The 21,526-nt window shown below is 47.2% G+C and overlaps 5 protein-coding genes across 5 annotated transcripts; 2 read left to right on the forward strand and 3 right to left on the reverse strand.

The window, feature by feature from the left end:
* Positions 1-4,332, reverse strand: PADG_08379 (uncharacterized protein; the record flags this gene model as incomplete). The annotated part of the gene is made up of 9 exons (XM_010765307.1): positions 1-728; positions 789-975; positions 1,028-1,141; positions 1,197-1,363; positions 1,432-2,416; positions 2,488-2,722; positions 3,027-3,454; positions 3,694-3,720; positions 4,051-4,332. 9 exons carry the CDS (start codon positions 4,330-4,332, stop codon positions 1-3), a joined length of 3,153 nt encoding a protein of 1,050 aa, XP_010763609.1.
* Positions 4,333-10,909: 6,577 nt separating this feature from the next.
* On the reverse strand, positions 10,910-11,408 carry PADG_12432 (uncharacterized protein; the record flags this gene model as incomplete). Its single annotated transcript, XM_010765367.1, has 2 exons — positions 10,910-11,017; positions 11,187-11,408. The coding sequence occupies 2 exons, from the start codon at positions 11,406-11,408 to the stop codon at positions 10,910-10,912; spliced, it is 330 nt and encodes a 109-aa protein (XP_010763669.1).
* A 259-nt stretch (positions 11,409-11,667) lies between these two features.
* On the forward strand, positions 11,668-12,039 carry PADG_12433 (uncharacterized protein; the record flags this gene model as incomplete). Its single annotated transcript, XM_010765368.1, has 1 exon — positions 11,668-12,039. One exon carries the CDS (start codon positions 11,668-11,670, stop codon positions 12,037-12,039), a length of 372 nt encoding a protein of 123 aa, XP_010763670.1.
* A 2,070-nt stretch (positions 12,040-14,109) lies between these two features.
* PADG_08383 (DNA-directed RNA polymerase III core subunit RET1) lies at positions 14,110-18,132 on the forward strand (the record flags this gene model as incomplete). Its single annotated transcript, XM_010765308.1, has 5 exons — positions 14,110-14,150; positions 14,221-14,431; positions 14,511-14,734; positions 14,818-15,222; positions 15,312-18,132. The coding sequence occupies 5 exons, from the start codon at positions 14,110-14,112 to the stop codon at positions 18,130-18,132; spliced, it is 3,702 nt and encodes a 1,233-aa protein (XP_010763610.1).
* Positions 18,133-18,821: 689 nt separating this feature from the next.
* Positions 18,822-20,838, reverse strand: PADG_08384 (uncharacterized protein; the record flags this gene model as incomplete). Its single annotated transcript, XM_010765309.1, has 7 exons — positions 18,822-19,153; positions 19,206-19,377; positions 19,455-19,804; positions 19,880-19,977; positions 20,281-20,311; positions 20,376-20,643; positions 20,704-20,838. The coding sequence occupies 7 exons, from the start codon at positions 20,836-20,838 to the stop codon at positions 18,822-18,824; spliced, it is 1,386 nt and encodes a 461-aa protein (XP_010763611.1).
* Positions 20,839-21,526: the final 688 nt, after the last annotated feature.

Below are 21,526 nucleotides of genomic sequence, written 5' to 3' on the forward strand. Positions count from 1 at the left end.
TTATCCATAAAAGGGGAATCCCTGAGATGGGAATCTGTTACTTCCATCCACACCTTGTGGGATGGGGCTGTAAATGGTTGGTACAATCTCCTCATTGTTGTTGTTGCCACTCCGTGTCGGGGGAGTAATTGCGTTATGATTTGCAAGACCGTTCCCATTGATTCCGGGTGCTGCGGTGGAAGAGTTCTTGTTTATCATATCATTGTTGCCGTTCTCAGCAACACTAAAAGCTGATGGATACTGAGGATGAAGGGAAGTAGGGTAAGAGTGCATCTGTTGATAGACATTCGGCATGGCCATCGTCATAGTTGTAGGCATAGTCATCTCGTTCGGCGTAATCTGTCCGCTGCTAGACGAGGAATTTCCTCCATTGACACGTCCCTGGTTCTCTGCGCTCATGATTTTCCCGGTGATACGGCGGCCATGGGGGGTCTGGCGGATCGCTGGTAGGATTGGGCGGATTGCATCAATCAGCTTATTACGGCTGTCGGGATCTGCGAAGTCCATAGCAGTTTGGACGACGTAGTTTGCGAAAGAGTCGCGGAGCATCTTTTCGAGTTCGCTAGGGACTAACATCTCCTCGATGAGGGCGGCGCGACACTGGTTGTCAGCAGTTCTGATGCATTTTTCGATGACGTTGGAGCTGAACTTTTGTTTGGAAAGAGCGGGGATGTTGCCGCGGAAGCTGCGGCAGATGGGCTCGATAAAATGCCGTTCGTTAAGATCCACTGCGTCGTCATTGTTAGCAAAATTGGTCCAAATCATTTGGGGAGGTTGGTGTTCCTTACAAATATACTGAACGACATAATTTCCAAAAGGGTCCTGAACGAGGGTGAATGCGTTTTTGGTGATTTGTTCGATCAAACGAGCGCGCTGGTCACCAGAAGCATGGTCAATGCAACGCTGCAACACGCAGCAACCATGACGATGAGTCCCAACTGGCACACAACTTGCACCAACTGCATCATAGATAAACTAGCATAAAGATTAGTAGACTGAAAACGGTGATGTTGGAGATTTGTAGTACCTGAGCATCGGTTGCGGAAAGGCGATTCAAGCATTTCTGGATGACATGATTTCCATTCAAATCCTGGACAAGTTCGACAACTCGACCACGCAAGGCTTTTATTACAGTTTGAGTCTATATGACTGTCAGCCACGCCAAAGACAACCCACATCAAGGGAGGGAAACATACTTGTTCAGGAGTCGAGATGAACTCAATCATCTTCTGCAAAGCTCGAGTTCCATGTTGGTTCAAAGCAATCTTGACAAGCTGAGGAGCAGCGTTGTTAATGAGAGCAGTGCGCTGTTCGTCATTCGAGTACTCAAGGAGCTTCTGGCAAAGATAATTTCCAAATGGATCTAGCAAAAAATATCCGGGTTAGAAATCAGGATACCTTGCAATCGCATGACGCATGGCAAATACTAACCAGTCATAAGCTCCACAACGTGAATATGAGTCTCCAAAAAAATCATCTGAACGTGTGCTGGGTTCTGTTCCTCCAGCTTCTTCTGCAAATAGCGGCAGCCGTACTGATCCTTGCACATGCTATAAAGCTCGCCTTGGTATGTTTCCAGAGGCGCATTGCCAAACCGCGAAAACTGGCCTGATTCGCCATCTCCACTGCGACGACCCTGGTTGGTTCTCGCAGGGCTTTCCGGGAAGCGGGAGTAAGGGGTGTAAGCTGCTGGGTATGGACCGTAGGGCGGATTATGTTGGAAGGCTGGCACTGGGGGATTGGTTGGAATTGAGCTGGTAATGAATGGCTGCATGGTGTACCCGTACATCGAATTTGTGAAGGATCCCATCGTTGGATTAATGGAGTTGTTGCCGTTTGACATCCCTGTGGTTGGGGAAGCCAATTGCGGGCCAAAAGGTGTAGCGTTTGCTTGCAGGACAGACCGCAACGGCTGGACATTTACGGACTGGTCCTCACGGTCAGGGGAGATTGAAGGGGCCGGTGTGTCATTTCCTTGGTGTGGAGTAGCTGGAACTCGACCAACACTTGCACTGTGAGAGTGGTAAGGATCTCCATGAGACTTTGGAGGGGTTACAGCCATATATCCATTGTTATTCGAGGCTGGGATATCGCTGGTAGAGTACGACATCTGCAACGATGTTGGGCGGGACTGGACTCCATTGGTGGTCGAATAAAGGCTCTGGGTGTTAGTACAAGCCGAGAACCCGGGCTCAAGCGAATGTCTATGTGGCTGGCGAGCGTTTGATTCACTCGCGGGTGAGAATGGAGCGGAAATGTGCTCGCCTTGGCCCTCTGAACGATTGTTTCCAATATAGTCAAACTGAGACATTTTCAATGAATTGTAAGGTAGGGACGCATGATGACGGTGATTGTAAGTCTCTGGCCCTGGGGTCCGAGAATTGGCCAAATCCAATGCAGCTGGATTTGCCGAAAGCTGGATTAAAAAAAAAAAAAATTAGTTTCCTGCCATCCCAAAATGAGCGGATTACCAAAAGAAAAACATACCAAACCAGAACTATCGTCACGACGAACCAATGTTGGGAATTTATCATCGGGGTCAGTCAGTTTCAGATAACTCTTTACATCCGGAGTTGGGATACGGTCATCGTCCTTGGCGCCTCCCCTATCACCTTCGTCGTCGTCCCCCAAAGCAAACTTAGCTGGATGGAATGGGTTGAGGCCAATAGACCGGGAGAACCCATTGGTTGTAGCCGTGGTAGAATTGGTGAAAGAACCAAAACTAGATGAAGGCATAGAGTATCTATTTGAACTGATTGCTTAAGTGAGTACGAAGTGAAGGACCAAAAGCTGGAATAGAGGAATGAATAGTGAATGTACATAGTTTCACGAATCAAATGATAAGATACATCCCAAGAAAAAAACAAGGAAGAAACGGGTGATTTTGCTTCCTAGGTTGTTTAGATATCAAGGGCCACAAGCGAAAGGGTGGAACAAGATGTCGGAATTGGGCAGGACAAATGTTCGGGGGTTCATGTGAAGTAAGAAAAAGGAGCTTTGAAGGTGAAACCAAATCTAATACATACGAGCAACCTTGGCGATATGACGGGAACGATTCTGGAAAGTATTCTTCCTCAGAGTTCCGGCGGGATCCCAACATGGACTGCGGTGCGGACGCCTGGCCTAACGTAGTAGCCAAAATCGACTTAGGCTGTGCTGCAGGAGACACAACCTGGGATGGGCTGAATGGATTAAACACGCCAGGTGCGGTGGCACTCGAGATCGAAAATCGAGTTGGACGAGAGAAGACAGACGGGAATCCGTTCTCTCTATACTCAGGGTGGGTTGTGGGTTCGCTAACGGGCCCACTCAAGCTTGCGTTAGCAAGATCTCGAGCCATCTGATCGAGTTCCTGCCGTTCTTTCTCCTGTTGGAGATCTAAGAGCTTCATGTCTGCTTCAAAACGCTTCCTCTGCTCCCTCATGTACTCGATATGGGCTTTCTTCTTCTCGAACTGTAAGGATTGTTAGATAAGGACCTTAGATGGAATGGGCCAAGAAAATAAAAGAGAACAACGAGGACACCAGGTCAAGCGCCCAAAGGATAAACGAGGGACACAAGGTAGGTAAAGTGTAAAGGGTTTAGACAAAAAGAAGGCACAGGTTAGGTTGTAGAAGGCCGAATTCGAAGTGCTGTAGGGGATTGAAAAGTGCTAAGTGAAGATGCATATGAGAGAGAGGGCGAGGCACTCACCAGTTGAGACTTATGAATTTGTGTAGCCTGTTGAAAAGAGCAAAAAACGATACAGTCAGCCAGTTGCAATATAGTCCAATCAATATCAAAGAAGAACTTAGTCAAAAGTTCTCGTCCATTGTTGCAGCAATCATCTCTATAAAATCAATGTTCAAGCTCTTATTTCACTTGAAACCCTCACTTCTCTCCTGCAACACTAGGCAATCCCAGGTGAATAACACCCCGTCCTCCTGATCCCAGCCGACAGCAGTTGGACATCGCTTCATCCCGCCCACTCACTCTGCCTCCCCCCCCCCCCCCCCCCCCCCCAAATCAACAAACAAGGTATATATTAGACAACAAAACAGTAAAACTCACAGAAGAAAGCAGGTCGAAAGACTCCGGTGGGGGCAAGGGTTGGGAATTGCTAAATGCAGGCCATGACGAGAGCTTGCTGGCGTCAGTGGTGAATCGGCGTTGGAGATTTGCACGCACTTCGGAGGAAGGTGGTGGGAATGCGGATAGGTAGCTGGTTGTCTTCTGGCCCTTTGAGGGCGAGGGATAGCTAGCGAATGGGGAATCCGTGGCGGAAGGAGGAGAGCGGGGGGAGGAGAATCGGAGCTCTTCCAGGCGCTCGTTTAGGCCGTTCTTGAAGGCCATGGTGTGTTATGGGTGTTTACTATAACTGCCACCGTGTGTGTGAGAGAGTGCTGTATGTGCGGTGTAGATCTGGACAGGCTACAGAGACGGAGGGAGGGGGGTCATGTTAAAATGAAGGCGGGGGGAAGAGAGAGAGAAAGAGAGAAAGCGAGACGTGACTCGACACGACTAGCAATGGAGCAACAACGCAGAACATGGAAATGATGGAATTGGAGATTTGTCTGCAGGCGACAGGGGCCAGAACGGCTGGGAGAAAGAAGGGCAGAGAAAAGAGCCTCGAGGAATGAGGTTGAGATTAGTCTTGCCCCCAGGGCGATGAGGAGGAAGGGTGGAGAGGAGAGAGAGTCAGGGAGTATGACTAAGAGAAGGGGGGGTGGAGGTTGGGTTTACTAAAATCAAGGCTAGAAGCGTTGGGCGGTTGTGCTGCAGGCTATAATAAGTGGGCTGATATTATTAGAGCAGCAACAACTTGCAACTCTCAGGCCCCAGCCACAAGACATCACACGTACAATTCAGAATTCAAAAATATATATTCGACGGGGAGAGAAAGAAACCAACAGTATAGCAACAGACATGCCAGAATAATACTCACAGGCTGCAGGCTGCGGTGGAGTTGCTTTAATAGCGGCAGCTATCAATTAGTTATCGTATCCGACTGCGTCGAGTCTTCCAGCTAACTATACAGGAAGCCCCTAGTTAAGCGTCACAGATCTAGATGCATAAGCATTCGAGTCAACTTCAGCCATGGATGTATGAGATTATGGCATTATGGGACTTTTTGAAAGGATGAGGGATCTGTGAAGGGTGCTGCACACATACACAACTCTGTTATATTTTTCGTTTCGTGGAATGATATGATAATTATCCTACATACGTTCGTCGCATTCCTAGCAATGATAATCTTGTCCCTTTCCCTTTTCTCCTGTTTCCGTTTCCTTCTGCCTTTTTCTTCTGGTTGCTGCTCTACTCGCACTCTGGGGATTGTAGTGTTGGATTTATTGGTACAGCGGGAGAAGTTAGGATTAAAACGGAAATGGATGATCCCAGTTCAACGAGTGTCGTTTGCAACCGGATCAGTTTCAGATCGATCGTCAACAACTGCACCAATCCGGGAGTCTCAGACGTTGATTTCTTCTGGTTTCTTCGCTTCTGGACAGCTGAACAGGCCGACGGGAAGGCAGACAGACAAGGTGCTCTTTTTTATTTTATTTTATTTTTATTTTTATTTTTATTTTTATTTTTATTTTTATTTTTATTTTTATTTTTATTTTTTTTTCAATCACAACAAAATGTATAAAACGAAGGGACTGGGGGTGAATGAAGAGAACTGGGCTCGAAGAAATGGGAAGAGAAAATAAGAGTGGACAGAATAAAAGAGTGCAAAGGGAAATAAATGAGAAATGAGGGGAATGGTTGTACAGAAAATGGAGGAATTAATAAGTGGTTTTCCAATTTTTTTATTATTATTTTTTTTTATTATTTTTTTTAACCGCTTCAGAGCTACTCACTAGAGGGGAGAAACCTCCTTTCGACAGTTAATCTAATAACTGGCCAGGAGCAAGAAAATGGAGAGAAGAGGCAGATGAAAAAGAAAGAGAAATCAGCCTGCAACCGGGAAAAACAGAAACGAATGAAATGGAAAATACACTGGATGTACAGCGGATGGATCGTTCACCCCCATCTGCTGGAGGAATTGGCCAGGGTTGGTTGGTAACTACTGCATTAACTGATCATGAACATTTAACAAGGTGCCTGTTTTGACCGTTGGGGGGATGGGAATTGCAACTTTGCAAGGCCCGGGGGGGGGGGGGGAAATAATCAACTACTGCTGCTGCTGCTGCTACTGCTGCTACTACTGTTGTTGGGCGCGAATACCCCAGGAACCTCCCCCCAACTGGCAACTAACTATTTAACCCCTGCACTGCAAGGGAACAAGGCCGACGAATCAGCATATGCGAATTGGTTTATTGAAAAGCTACGGAATGTTTCTTTTTTTCTTTTGCGTCGTTCTGGGGCCTGATGTGTGATTGTTCGATGTTGGGCAGCAAAAGTACCCGATACCTTGATCCAACCGAAAGCGCACCCATCGAGTTAATTAGTGAGGGGTCAGTCACCGCCTGTTTCGGGATTCCCCTCCGCTTTTCAAGCTCGTCTTTTGCCGCTTGGAGATCGAGTATCAGTGACATCCCGCGGTCATCTTATTGCCCATGCCCCATTTATTTTCCCTTCTTATTCCTTTCTCGATTGTTTCTAACCTGGCATATCCCAACCCAAATATAAATCATCTCTAACTATGTATTATCTCTCTCGCTGACTACGTCTCCCGCTTGTATCTGCGACTTTTCCATCCCATCACTCTCCATCAGGCGGCTCCTAATCAAACACCCCTGCCCGCCGCCGCCTCCTCTCCTCTAACGTACACATAGACCTAGGTACTGGACACAGGTGCATACATATATGACAATGGCCGCCCCGCCCAACGTGTAAGCTGCTGAGTAGTTAGCTCCCATGATCCTTATCGTTCTATTCCCCATCCCGCATCCCAACGCATGCATCCTGCACCCTGCACAGTGCAAGTTCCTGGCCCTGCTTCCCCACACTAGCCAATGACCCACCCCGTCGACTAAACTCAACTCTGATTGGGTGGGTCCCTTTTCAACGCCGCAAAAGTACCCCGGGGGGTAAAGAGCCTGAGAGGCCCAGGGTTTCTGTTTTTGAAAGTTTGTCTTCCTTTTTTTTTCATTTATTTATTTATTTATTTATTTATTTATTTATATCCTGTTTCAGCGGCAGACTGGACTGTTTCTCTTATTTTTGCATGCTGACTTTAGATGGGGGGTTCGAGTAACTTCTCGATGGGTTTGAGCATTGGCGTAACATTGGGATTGGAAGTTTGGGTCTGACCGGCAATCGACCTGCTGCTGCATTGGACGTGTTGGCAGTACCGCGGTCGGCGCCTGGAACTGGGGGGGAATGGGCAGGCTGGTTGGTGGCCTTCGAGGGGCCCGGGAGGAGACAATGGCTAACTGACAGACAGCCTGAGCTTGGCTACGTTAGGGCTTCGGAGGTTGGATGGAAGATCGGAAGTTACAACGCTTGATTTTGTTGGTCTTGGAGCCGAGTAACGTGTTGATTTACCCAGCAGTTCGACGGGATAAATAAATTTCCTTCCTAGGTATTGTCCTTTTGATGCCATTCACTCACTCCCTAAATAAACCCAAGCCATCGGCTTTTTTCCACACTTCATTTCATCTGGGCTTTTCCTGCATCAACGCAACGGCCTCAAAGCACCCCCCCCCCCCCCCCCCCCCCCTTTTTTTTTTTGTAATTCAAAATGGTGTCAAAATGATCATGCTATTCCCTCGATCTCCGAGGATGATAATACTCTCCCAAAATCCCAAAGCCTTTAGCAACCCTCCAAAAAAAATTCAAAAAATAAATAAATAAATAAATAAATAAATAAATAAATAAATAAATAATAATAATAATAATAATAATAATCTTAGACACCCCCGCCCCTCAAAGTCGTCACCACGTTGGTCTAGTTCCTCATATAGCTAAGGGCAGCTCGTCCAATCCAATGGCATTATCCGCCTATCCGCCGCGATATTCGGATGTCTGCACCTCCAACTTCCACACAAACAGTACATACAGTACATGTCCATGTCCATGTCCATGTACGGCTCAGTACATACATGAATGATGTGTGGTTTTCTCGATCGTCTCCGTGGAACTCTCTCGGATTGGAAGATTGTTGAGAGATCCCCCATTTTCTTCGCGTTTACACCTCTCACCTCTCCCCACGCCCCCAACCCCTTGCTACTGGCCAGTCAGGAGTCAGACATTCCCCGCAGATACGGGGGGGACCAAAAATGAGTATCACAGGAGAGCTCGAGAGGACATTCCCCTCATTTGATGTACGGCGGAACATACATACATGAATTACTTTGTGTATGGAGTATGGAGGATGTATATGCGCATCAATGTAGAAACGTTTAACCAGGATGAGAGAGAGAGAGTTACCGCCAAATGGTCGATGCCTGGACGGAGATGTCGATAACTAGTTACCTCACATAACTATCGATCTTCTTTAACTCAACCTCACTAATCACGCCAGCAAAGCGTCCTCGAACGTGAGCTTGCCACGAAGCTGGTGTACTGTTTTGGCCCTGTTGTCTCTCCCCCCGCCTCCGTCATCCGCCACTCGTCATCCGCTCAGACATCAAGATTGTCTCTTGGTCTCGATGCGCCATGCAGACTGTTTTAACATGCAGCGGAAGGGAACAACCGCCACTGTTAGCTGGGAGCTCGAACTCGAACCATTAATAATGTTGATTCTGACAGGGTTAATTAGTTAGCTAACAGCAGTTTTCTGTTGGGTGTGGTTGATTCTTTTGGTGCTTGTTTTCACTGACAGGCCCTCTCCAGAGGCAAAAAATCAATCTATGTTAACTACTTATCGAAGTGTTACGGCCGGTCCCTATTTAGTCCAAATTCATAAAACCCATTAACAATTCTCCACTCCCTCCTACAACAAGTTAACTAATGTCTAATCGCTGAGTTAATGAACCGAAACAAAAGCCATACGCAGGCCTTTCGACCTAGCCAATTCCCGTTGTGTAACCGCAACATAGTCCTATAATATGCATGTCTGACGTTCTTCCCCTTCCCTTCCATTACGTCGCTTTCTCGCCTCGCCCTGCGGTCGAGTTAGGATTGAACAGCGAGAGAGCTAATTCAAGGGAAATGATTCGATCGGAGCTTGAGTAGATGGGGTCACCTGAGGTCACCTAGGGCCCCATGGTCGCTTTAAAGGGAGAGTTGCTTGGTATTTATTTCCATTCCGTGTGTCTCCTTGGACATTTAGGTGAAAAACTTTTAGCTTCGGTTCAGATGTTTCGGATTTTGTCGCACAAAGGAACATTGACACGGCTTGCTGAGTAGCTAAGCATCTTTCTGTGCCCCGCTGTCTTTATGGAAGATTGGAGCACATCCCACGATTATGTCTTTAAGGTCCGTACATCCAAAGTCAGAGGCAAGCAAAGTTACCCCTGGCGAAGCGTTGGTGAATGTAGCTCCGGTAGTACCCCGTACATAGAGGGACATATCTGCAACAGGCGGCCACAACATGAAAGCCTTGGTTTTTCCGGCAAACATCTGCGGCGGATTTCTGGCTGGCTGGCACGTTTCAACTAGCCAAATCGGTGCCATCGAACGTTTGTTGTTGTTGTTGTCCGATTACGTTACAGCCAATCGCACAATGCAGGGCGTTTGAATCAACTGTGTAGCGGCAGTAGTTTGCATTTGGCGACGTATCCATGTGGAGAAGTAGGGTGTATGCTTGGAAGGGCACTTCAAAGAGCTCTTAGACAATTGGTGAATCCCAATGATTTTCTTCGACTTCGTCTTTTGCTTTGGTGTGGAAGTTGAAATAGGGGAACGCCGACGGAAGTTGAGTGTTGAAAAAAATTTTAATTTTTTCCCCCTTCTAAATTTGAATTTTCCTAGATAATTGTACAGCGATGATATTTAACTATGCAACATTTCTGCTAATATTATATTTTGTACAGTCCTGTCGCTGTTATTCAATACTTGATGCAAAGTTGACATGGGTTCAGGGTTGACATTTTCTCCTCCTCAAGCATCCACAACCACCATCCTTCAACAAGTGTCAACTTACTCAGTACCAGGGCAATGCTCTTATTTCCTGACGTAGATGAGGTGCCACGGTTATGGCGACTCTACTCCCAATACCCCATGATGGCCTCTATGTTGGCCAACTAACTTCGGTTCGCCCAGCTTTTCATACATAGCTGGCCGAGGTATTCCTATCGAAGCAGAGAGAACAACACACAGGAATGTGACGACATCCAGATGTCACAGTATAATGGCCAGAAGAAGCACACCTGTCACGATCTGAATATACTCAAATAATCTAGGTGTACTGCGTGGACTGATACGATCAGGCTTCATGTTCTTGTTGTTAGCTGATGAAGAGAAAAGAAAACTCATCCCCTCAAATTGCGATCCTGTGAGAAACTGAATATAACGCCCCTTTAATTTTCAAAGGACCACTGCAACGCAAAATAAATTCATGGGTTAGTACAGTTTTGTACATTTTTATATATCTGATTTAGCGCCATTAAGCTGATGAACATTCACTTCTCATCCATGCCACAGATATCGGTAGGCATCATTGAAATTCCCAGCAGCTTCGTCGTCTTCGTCAATACAACAAAAGCTACCACAATGCAAAGGCAGCCCAATCCAACATTGGGTAGACACCTTATCTTGGCCCTTCACACCCTCTCTTGACACTGCCTTCCTGATCCCTCCATTCCCCAACGAAACCGCCAGCACAGTCCTCCACTTCTTCTCATCCATCCAGAGTCTCTCCGGCGTTTCAGTTGTATTCATCGGAAAGCATGTGCTTCCAAAAGTCCCTTGGATTATCACGGTATTCGCTTATACCGCGATGAACCACTGGCATCCCTGATGCAGAAGGTTATGCAGATCATCACCCAAGAAACCGATCCATCTTCTTCTTCTTCTTCCCCGCAGACCACGCTATGAGAACTTAGCAAAAATCCCACGATGCCTGTGGAACGCCACGGGATGTGAAATCATCGACAAGCTGGGTAATCGTCTGACTCCGGGCTGTGACGAGGATAATAACAATGGCAATCTTCCTCATTCGGCGTTAGCCTACTCAATCAAACAGCCGTGGACCCAGTCTGTGCTCGTGTCTCTTCTTCCAGATTTCCTTCCTCCCTGATCCAGCCCCGGATAAAGCCCCATGGCTTCTCGCATGATGCATTCTCGCACGCCCAACACGCTGCAATCCCCACACTTACCGAATCGGCACCTCTACCTACATCGACATATGCGTCTGCAACTACATCTGCATCCGCATCTGACAGCGGAACCTGCCTTGATTCCGATCCCAACCCCACAGTAAGCCACGCCAACCCAACCGCAAATCTCCTTTTCCCCTTCTCTGCCATCGAATTTACCTCTGCCGCTACAGACGGCGCACCCCACACAGCAACAGATGAAGCCAGCAGAGCCGCTGCCATCGCCCTTAATTGTCTTCTTTCTAGAACTCCACCGCCGAAACCGGCAGCATACAGCAGTTCGACAGTGCGCAGCCCTGATCTTTCTCGCTGACGAAGGACCAGCAAATTGCGCGGTTAAATGTGAATTGGATGACAGTTACAGGGAGGAAGGTGTTGAAGCCGAAACAGGTGTCGATGCCAGAGGCCCAAGGGCAGCTGAAATCGCAACCGTAACTGCAACTGCAATCGTTCCAGCCCAGCACTTCAACATCCATCCGCTATGACACGCTGTTTCAATACGGCGTTACTTTCCACGTACATTCTTGGCGAACCTGATGCTCTGCGCTCTCTGCACAGGGTGATATGCCACGTCCGGCTACATGCTAGGGAGGCATTGCTTCTGAAACTGCGGTTTCTATTGGAGCTTTGCCAGCAGCTGCATGAATGGCAGAGTGTATCATTGCATCAGACTGAGACGGATATGGAAAGGGGCACAAGGGAAGGGGTGGCGCTAGATGGGGTTGGTGAGGTTGATCAACGGCGGACTAGCTTCCTGGGTGGTTCTTCTGGCGAAGTGCGAGAGCAAGAGCAGGAGGGGCAGGGTTTGCAGGAGCCAGGGGATGAAGGTGTGCCAGATATTTTCCCCGGATGAGTTGTGGACTGTGTTGCACTGGTTGGGGCATTAACTCTGGCTACCGCGGGTGGGGATGGCGAGTGGATCCGTGTGTATATTTGAGCCAGAATATCGTTCTTTCAACATGGTTATTGCCCAGATAATGGAAATGATGATCAGGTCGATACGCGTTAGTTTGTTTGCTTTGGAAATAAAAATATGATATATCGTGATATGGTGTTTTGAGAGGCCGGGTATGGCATGACATGACATGCATGGGTGGGTATTGGTTAACAATTGGTCAAATGGGCTTTTGTTCGGTGGTGCGTTGTTTTGCTTTTTTCTGGTCGTTCGTGCTGCTCCGCCCAATGGACGTGGGCTGCGCTTGATGGAGGGACGATGGGTCACACTGTTTGTTTTGATTTTCCCTGGATCGTTTCAATTTATTCTGCTTCTTTGTTCGTCGATTTAATATCGGTGCTGTTGTACGGAGTACGAATATATTACTTTCTTTTATGTTCAATGCCCAGATTGTCTGTACTGTTTTTGTTCTTTTTTGTCTTATTTTGTATCTTTCATATTTCTGGGGATATTAACATGATTCGGAATATAAACCTGATGAAACTACCTCTCCACTTCAGGTTCCACGTCTCTCCCGGTCTCGGTGCCGAACCACTCGGGTCTCCCGCTCGCATGGTCTTCTCGCGCCGAGATCGAGGGGGATGCTGCAGGGCTCATACCCCGCCAGACACTGAATGCATGTATTTGCAGACACCATATTTGTCCGTCGATTGTAGACCGGTCTCGATTGGATCATCAACAGTAACAGCACATTAACTGGAACCCTGGCACTACCAGACATTCAGCATATGCAATCGTAAATCGCGCGCGGAGTGCGGAAGAGAAATTAAAAAATATTGCAAGGAGAAAATTTATGATGTCTCTCTCTTTATACATCATCTAACTGTAGATATGCAGAGCTGCATATATTACATATCCATATCGTGTATATTACTGAGCGCTGGTTCCAACCAACCAGGTTGAATTAATTGAGCAATTGAAGACGACAACCCCCTGGCTATCTACGCGTCTGTGATATCCAGCGCAGAAGTAAAATCCAGGATAGTGGGCTAGATCGGGATGGAACTAGACGTTGCTCTAAATAGATTTGAAAGGAGTTAAGGGAGGGACCCAAGTTGGTGAGTTTTGGCGTAAGCAGGATGATGTCAGTGCGGGGTTTTATTATATGTGTATTTGTTTCCCTTCTGCAGAATCTCATTACCCTCCATCCCTTGGACGAATGACATAGAAGAAATTAGACGAAGACATGGTCGTTCCTTCGGGGTTAGGCATGAAGGCATGCAGAAATCAGAAGGACTGACATTAATAATAATAATAATAATGATAATGGATCGTCCACATTGGTGTTTCAAGTGGAAGAAAATGAAGGCCCCAATGTTACAAAGAAAACTGGCTAGATGTTCGCTGTATGTGATAGATACATACATGCGTGATGCGTTGAACTATACGGATGTTCGTCGGGCACCAAAGTGACTTGAAGCTGGGGAAAGGAAGGGAGATTGTATTCGGTGACTGGGGTGACTGAATGACTGAAACTGGAAACAGACAGTGGAGAAGTGAAAGTTTGGTTGATCAGGATATATTTGTCTCTAGATAATTCAGTGCTTCTTCTACATGATTGAACGAATGAAGTAGGATACTCGTTGCGGCTGGACGTTTGGCTGAGATGAGTCAGGAGAAAATGACGTAGGCGGCTGAACCGAAGTATCACATGGTTTAAAAGATCGGCGCTCAAGGACGCTTGGACCACAATTATCAACTTCTTATATAATCATCCGGAGCCTCGGCACTGCCCGTCCCGAAAGCTAAATCTTCTTCCCTAAACGCTGCAGCTGAGGAGAGTCATCGTCGAAAAAAAAAAAAAAAAAAAAAATTATACTTTTACGAGCACGGCGAAAGGAGATGATATGTCTCTGCAGTTATAACAATATCAACAATGTCTCTTTACGATTTATGATCTTATTCCTCCCATCTGTGCATCGACTCTCTTCTTTCCGATTCCCAGACTTATTTCTACCCTCTGAGGGTATGCCACATCGGGTAGAACCAGCTCCAGTGGACCCTCCAAGGTATGTTGGGTATAGACCAAGTTCCGGAACAGCTTCGTTAATAACTTTCATCAACCCGTATATGTAACAGTTGTGTACAGGAATCGGAATCGAATTCTCTCACTCTCCCAGTTATGCCCGGAAGTCCCATAAGACGAAAACGTGCTGCGCATGCGACGCTGTCCAAGACACCTGCAACTGCCGCTACAGCTGCTCCTCCCACCGCCGTCAATGTGCAGATGACGACGGAATCGCACAAGCATGATCACTCACATGCCAACAAGGCGAAGGGAAGGGCTGATGTATGACATTCTACTACTATTACAGTTGGCTAAATGAAATAATATGTAGATTGACTAATCAAACATTGAATCCATACAGGACTTCGATACCCTGCTGAAGCCATTCTACTACACCAAATCTCTTACTGATCCGATAAACACGGCCAAGGATAAATGGAACTTATTACCTGCCTTTCTCAAGGTTAAAGGCTTAGTTAAGCAACATATTGATTCATATAATTACTTTGTCGAGGTCCAATTGAAGAAAATCGTGCAGGCCAGCGCAGAGATTCGTAGCGATGTCGATCCGAATTTCTATATCAGGTAGTTTCACACCTTTAAATATGTTATCACACCTGCGGTAGGTCATCCGCTAAAACTTCGCATTCTGTTTTTCGGGTTTTTAGATTCCACGACATCTACCTGGGCACGCCCCGACGAGCTGACGAAGAACAAGACTCCAACTTCAATGCAGCGTCCACAATCACCCCTAACGAATGCAGACTGCGCGATATGACCTATGCAAGCCCGATCCTGGTGGATTTCGAATATGTTCGTGGCAGGCAACGGGTCAAGCGGAATGGGACAGCCATTGGTCGAATGCCAGTTATGCTCCGCAGCTCCAAGTGCGTGTTGTCGAATAAGTCGGAGGCGGAGATGCAGCTTTTGCAAGAGTGCCCACTTGACCCCGGCGGGTATTTTATTGTCAATGGCACGGAGAAGGTTATTTTGGTTCAGGAGCAGTTGAGTAAGAATCGGGTTATTGTGGAGACGGACTTGAAGAAGGAAATTGTTCAGGCTTCGGTCACTAGGTGTGTGATGCCTCTCATTTCCTCCCTGTTTCTCTATTTACTCCCTCTTCCTTTTTCGTAGACTTGTTGCTCTAACAATTGACTCAAAGCTCTTCAAACGAACGAAAGTCGAAGAGTTACATCATTCTTAAGAAGGAGCGGATCTATGTGAGACATAACGTCCTCAACGAAGATGTTCCAATCGTCATTCTTCTGAAAGCGATGGGGATTCAATCTGACAAAGAGATGTTGCTTCTTGTTGCTGGCATCGACAGCACGTATCAGGAAGACTTTGCCATTAACTTCGAGGAGGCGGTGAAGCTGGGCATATATACCCAGCATCAGGCGCTGGAATATATCGGGAGCAGAATCAAGATCAACCGAAAACCAAATAATTTTGGCGTTATCCGTCGCAACTATGTCCAGGAAGCCATCGAAGCGATTTCTTCGGTTATTATCTCGCATGTTGTTGTGGAGAACCTCAACTTCCGTCCCAAGGCTCTGTACGTCGCGCACATGGCTCGACGTGTCTTGATGGCAAAGCATGATCCAAGTCTTGTAGACGATCGGGATTATGTGGGTAACAAACGGCTGGAACTGGCTGGCCAGCTTCTGTCATTGTTATTTGAGGATCTATTCAAGAAGTTCCAGTTCGACATAAAAATGAATATCGATAAAGTTCTGAAGAAACCCGTGCGGACGGAACAGTTTGACGCATATGGAGTCGTCGCCATACATGGCAATCACATCACCCAAGGGATGAACCGGGCTATCTCAACTGGTAATTGGAGTCTGAAGCGGTTCCGCATGGAACGCGCAGGTGTCACACACGTATTGAGTCGACTAAGTTACATCGCGGCGTTGGGTATGATGACCCGTATATCGAGTCAGTTTGAAAAGACTCGCAAAGTATCCGGGCCACGAGCTCTACAACCGTCGCAGTTTGGCATGCTATGTCCGTCCGATACACCTGAAGGCGAGGCTTGTGGTCTTGTCAAGAATTTAGCCCTCATGACTCATATCACTACTAACGATGAGGAGGAGCCTGTGAGGAAACTGATCTTCGCCCTCGGGGCTGAAGATGTCCAGACTGTCGGTGGGCGTGAGCTGCATGGCCAGGGAGCTTATATTGTATTCCTTAACGGATCCCCCATCGCGTTAACGCGGCGACCCAAATTTTTCCTACATTCCTTCCGACGGTTGCGTCGGACAGGACGGGTTTCGGAATTCATCAGCGTGTTCATCAATCACCACCAAAGAGCAGTGCACATCGCAACGGATGATGGACGCATATGCCGTCCGCTAATCATTGTCGAAGACGGGAAATCCAAAGTCCAAGCCCATCATCTTCGCGCACTAAGGAGTGGATCGATGGAATTCGATGACTTCTTGGCCCACGGGCTCGTAGAGTATCTGGATTGTAATGAAGAGAATGACTCAAATATTGCCGTCTATGAAGATGACATCGTTGACAGCACGACACATTTGGAAATCGAGCCTTTCACGATTCTCGGGGCTGTAGCCGGTCTCATTCCCTACCCCCATCACAACCAATCCCCACGAAATACATACCAATGCGCTATGGGTAAACAAGCCATCGGCGCAATTGCCAACAACCAATTCCTTCGCATCGACTCCCTCCTCTACACCATGGTTTACCCTCAGAAGCCGATGGTAAAAACCCGAACAATAGAGCTGATCAAATATGACAGACTCCCCGCTGGCCAGGCCGCCACTGTGGCTGTTATGAGTTATTCCGGCTATGACATTGAGGATGCCCTCGTACTGAACAAGGGCTCTATAGACCGTGGCTTTGGCCGCTGTCAAGTCTTCCGCAAATACTCCACGAACCTCAAAAGCTACTCAAACGGCACGAAGGACAAACTAAAGGGCCCCGATCGTGAAAATGGCCTTCCAGTCCGCAAACACGCACTTCTCGATAACGACGGCCTGGCCGCTGTTGGCGAAAAGGTAAACCATGGTGAAGTCTACATTAACAAAGTCACACCGGAAAACGCCTTGTCTTCCGGTATCACCGGCTCCGACGCCGGCAGGCCAATCACCTACATTCCCTCCCCGCAGACCTACAAACTCCCCGACCCAAGCTACATCGACAAAGTCATGATCTCCTCCACTGAGGCGGAGAACCAACTGATAAAAGTACAAACGCGCCAAACTCGCCGGCCGGAGGTTGGTGACAAATTCTCCTCACGTCACGGGCAAAAGGGCGTCGTCGGCATCATCGCCGAGCAAGCCGACATGCCCTTTAGCGACTTAGGCATCGTTCCAGACATCATCATGAACCCTCACGGTTTCCCTTCACGTATGACGGTGGGGAAAATGTTGGAACTCGTTGCGGGCAAAGCGGGCATTCTCTCTGGCCAGTTCAGTTATGGCACTGCCTTTGGCGGCAGCCCCGTTGAGGAAATGTCTGCTATCCTTGTCAAGCATGGCTTCTCGTATGGTGGGAAGGATTGCCTCACGTCGGGTATCACGGGTGAATCACTCCCCGCGTACGTCTTCATGGGGCCCATCTACTACCAGAAGCTGAAGCACATGGTGCAGGACAAGATGCATTCGCGCGCTAGGGGGCCGCGGGCGATCTTAACACGTCAGCCGACGGAGGGTCGTTCGCGTGACGGTGGTCTGCGGCTCGGGGAGATGGAGCGCGATTGTCTTATTGCTTATGGCACGAGTCAGTTGTTGTTGGAGCGGTTGATGATTTCGTCTGATCAGTATGAGGTGGATGTTTGTGAGAGTTGTGGGTTCATGGGGTATTCGGGGTGGTGTCAACGGTGTAAGTCTTCACGGGGGGTGGTGAAGATGATTATCCCTTACGCAGCGAAGTTGTTGGTTCAGGAGCTTTTTAGTATGAATGTCGTGGCTAGGTTGAAGCTTGCAGATGAGTTTCCCGAGGACCGGGGGAAGTAGGTGGAGGGTAGAAATGGAGGTGGAGATGGTATAATATGTTAACGAGGTGGTGGAAGGTGGTTGTGAGTTTGATATGATATGACGTGATATGACGGAGGCCCGTGGCATTCCTAGATTCTTGGATGTGGTTGGCTTTTGAGAACAGATGAATTATTCCATTGACATTTTGAGGTTATACTATTGCATAACCTGTTTTGTGAGTGGACTGGCTTCTAGATAACTCTATAGACCTGCTAGATGTTGATCTCCGTACAAGATCTATTTATGGCATTCTTTTTGTATACAGTCCAGCACACACGACCCCCCATCCATTTCATTCGTGTATATGCAACTTATCCATTGGTAATACCACAACTGATGGAACAAAGTGAGTAATGTTACGTTCTCTCCATTAGAATCAACAATCAAATGGTATCATATATTAACATGGGCGCTGAACCTCTCCGTCTCCGGCCCAGGTTGAAATGATGGAGCCACGTTAAAACAGCGACAATTGTTTTGTTATAATCAAATGACCAACCCGAAGTGGAATAATTACACCCAAACCTCTTTTAACTCCTTTTTTTCCTCGACGCAAGTCGAAGCCAAATACGCCATAAATAATTAAAAATCTCCTATTAAAGAATCAAAAACGAAAGCAAACAGAACCAAACAATAATAGTCACCACAAACCTTAAGGAAAGTCTCTATCACATGCGCCACTCCTCAACCGTAGACCCCGCACTAACCAACAAACTTGGCGTCCCTGCGCTGATCCCGCCATTGACGGTTGGAAATGCGTCAAGATTTTCAAAGCGCAAACATCTGATCCGATTCGCGTACTGGATGTGCGTCATCGGCACGTCCTTGCAGGCGGAATTGCCCGATTCTGTAACGCCCTGTGAATGATTTGGGATGGATGACGAAGTGGGTACTTGTTGAGGTGTCGGGATGGATGACAAGGAAGACGGGAAAAGGGGTGGTGGCATAACCAGTTTGCCCGTGCTGAGGGAGAAGAGTTGGATCCTGTTAGATTGGGAACCTAAGGCTGTGTAAGCGGAGCGCAGGTGTTTGGCATGGCGGGAACTTACCACCACATGCGAGAAGACCGAGTTCCGCACTTATATCTAGCTCGTCATGAGAGATAAGGTCATTTGCATAGTCAGGAAAGGAAAGATATGGCTTTGTCCAGGTGTGGGTTGGTTTATTGGGTTGAGGATATTCGGAGATGGTGTTCGGGGTAAAGCGGAGATCGTACATGTGGAGCTATTATAATAGAAAAAGATCGTTGGTGTTGAACTTGGGGTAGACATAATAAGGGAACTTGAACGATTACAACATACATTCTTCTGAGCTCCAGCAACCACGATTCTCCAGTCATCTACCTTCCGAATCTTATATACACCATGTGGATGTTGCAGTCTCGACGCCGTATCCCGGCTCCGCAGATCATAGAGCCGCACCAGGGAGTTTTTCAGCCCTGTCATGACCACTTGAGGCGCCAGCCATTCAACGGCCATGACATCAGCACACGGTGACATTTTGAAGGATCGTATGTTCCAGGATGATTCTATCCCCGTGACTAATAGCAACTCATTGGATTTACCAGCCGCGAAAATGCTCTCTGTGCTGCTAGGGCAAGCAGCAGAGCACCACACAATGGAACCGGGATAGCAAAATGTGGTTGCGGCATCTGAAGCGGAAATGTTGTTAGCATTTAATAAGAGGGTCTATGTAGAAGGTTTTATAACATCAACAGCCATCTTACCGACTACGTATTGGGTGACGGGTTGCGGATCTGAGGGATTGAAGAGCCTAGACATTGAGATATGCACGGTTTCTCCGGTTTGGCCATTTGATGACACGCTGTAGATATAATCTTAGCCCAGTTCAGCCGTGAGAGTATATCTGAAAGTAAGGTAAGTACTCACAGGAGCCAGCCTGTTGGGCCTACGGAGAGTGAAGTGACCTGTAAACCTCATTAAAATTATGATATGAACGAGTGTGGCTCATACATACCCAATCGTATCCGACCATAGCACGGTTACACCATCGCTGGTGCAATTTGTACTGCCAAGGTCGACTCTTGTTTTTGGGAAGATAAGATCTAGCATTAAACTCGTCAACAGAGAGATAACCAGTCGAAGCGGAGGAACTATCTAAACTTACAGAAGATTAAAACACGACGCTGTATTAATAGCTGCGTTCCAAAAGAATCATCAGCATCAACCATTTTAGCGTCCCTTAAAGAGATGCCCACCTACCAACCAAGAGATTCCCACTCCAAGGGTCTCTGGCAAACCTAGACACTGGGTATTTGACATCGGAGCTAGCCAAATCTACTAGGCAGTTCCTAGAAAATAGCCTGGCACACGTCGCTTCACGTTGCTCAAAAACTAGACTCCTTGAGGTGAGTAAAGTTCCAGACTCTTGCTGCAACAATGTGCCGCTGATGGTATGACGCAAAATATTTGATCTTTTAATTTTTTCTGTTGATAAACGCTGATTGTGCTCTTCCCATCGTTTTCGTTTCTATTTCAAGGTCAGCCATGCACTGTAGAGCCAACATAAACAAGGAAGTTTGAAACTCACCAAAGACGTTTCTTTCCTGTTTTTGATGTCATCCTTCGTGTACTTATATCCTAATGGAGCAGTATGATTTGCTTGAACTTTGAAATACTTTTTCTTTTCAGGATCTGGTACGTTTTCATCAGCGGAATTGGCCATTTCCACAAGGCATCAAAGAAAGCGCAGAAGATCGAAGCACGCAAGAACGAAAACGAAGTAGCCAATATCGCAGGCTTTTACTCCCCCTTTCCGGTATGGCTAGAATATGATAAAACAAATGTTTCATTGTACAGATTGCCTGTCCTGCTTGGGTTCAAAAGCTTCCTTCCCTCAGGGGCAAAGGGTGTCTGCAGGTGTATCAAGGCCGAACTCCACCTTTAGGAATACCACATCATAAACAGTGATATGGACACCACATGGACAGATATTAAAAAGTAAACATGGCATTCCATTACAGAACAATCCATTGCATTGCATTGCATTCTTGACAACCTGGAATACATAGAAGAACGTATTCAGACGCACCATAGTAGTAACCCGGGATCTCGCGCGGGAGAGATTCCATGGCGGGTTTGACTTCTTCACTTCACCAGCAAACCCCCAGCTGAACTGCATATGGGCAAGCAAGGGGATTTAGCCCCTGCTCAAAGGCCCCCTCGACGTCCCGCACCAACGCCTTTTTAGAGCTGGCTTGGATGCTTTGCGTCTCTTCTCCTGTTGATCAAAATGAATTCCGCAAATTATGCATAGAGTTGCAAATTATCCCCAAAAAATAAATAAGGGCTTCATTCAGCTTTCAGGTAAATCTCCGAAGTGGACTCAGCTCTTCTCTGCATGACTGAATGAA

This window comes from Paracoccidioides brasiliensis (genome assembly GCF_000150735.1).
Source record: "Paracoccidioides brasiliensis Pb18 unplaced genomic scaffold supercont2.16, whole genome shotgun sequence".
NCBI classification, from domain to species: domain Eukaryota; kingdom Fungi; phylum Ascomycota; class Eurotiomycetes; order Onygenales; family Ajellomycetaceae; genus Paracoccidioides; species Paracoccidioides brasiliensis.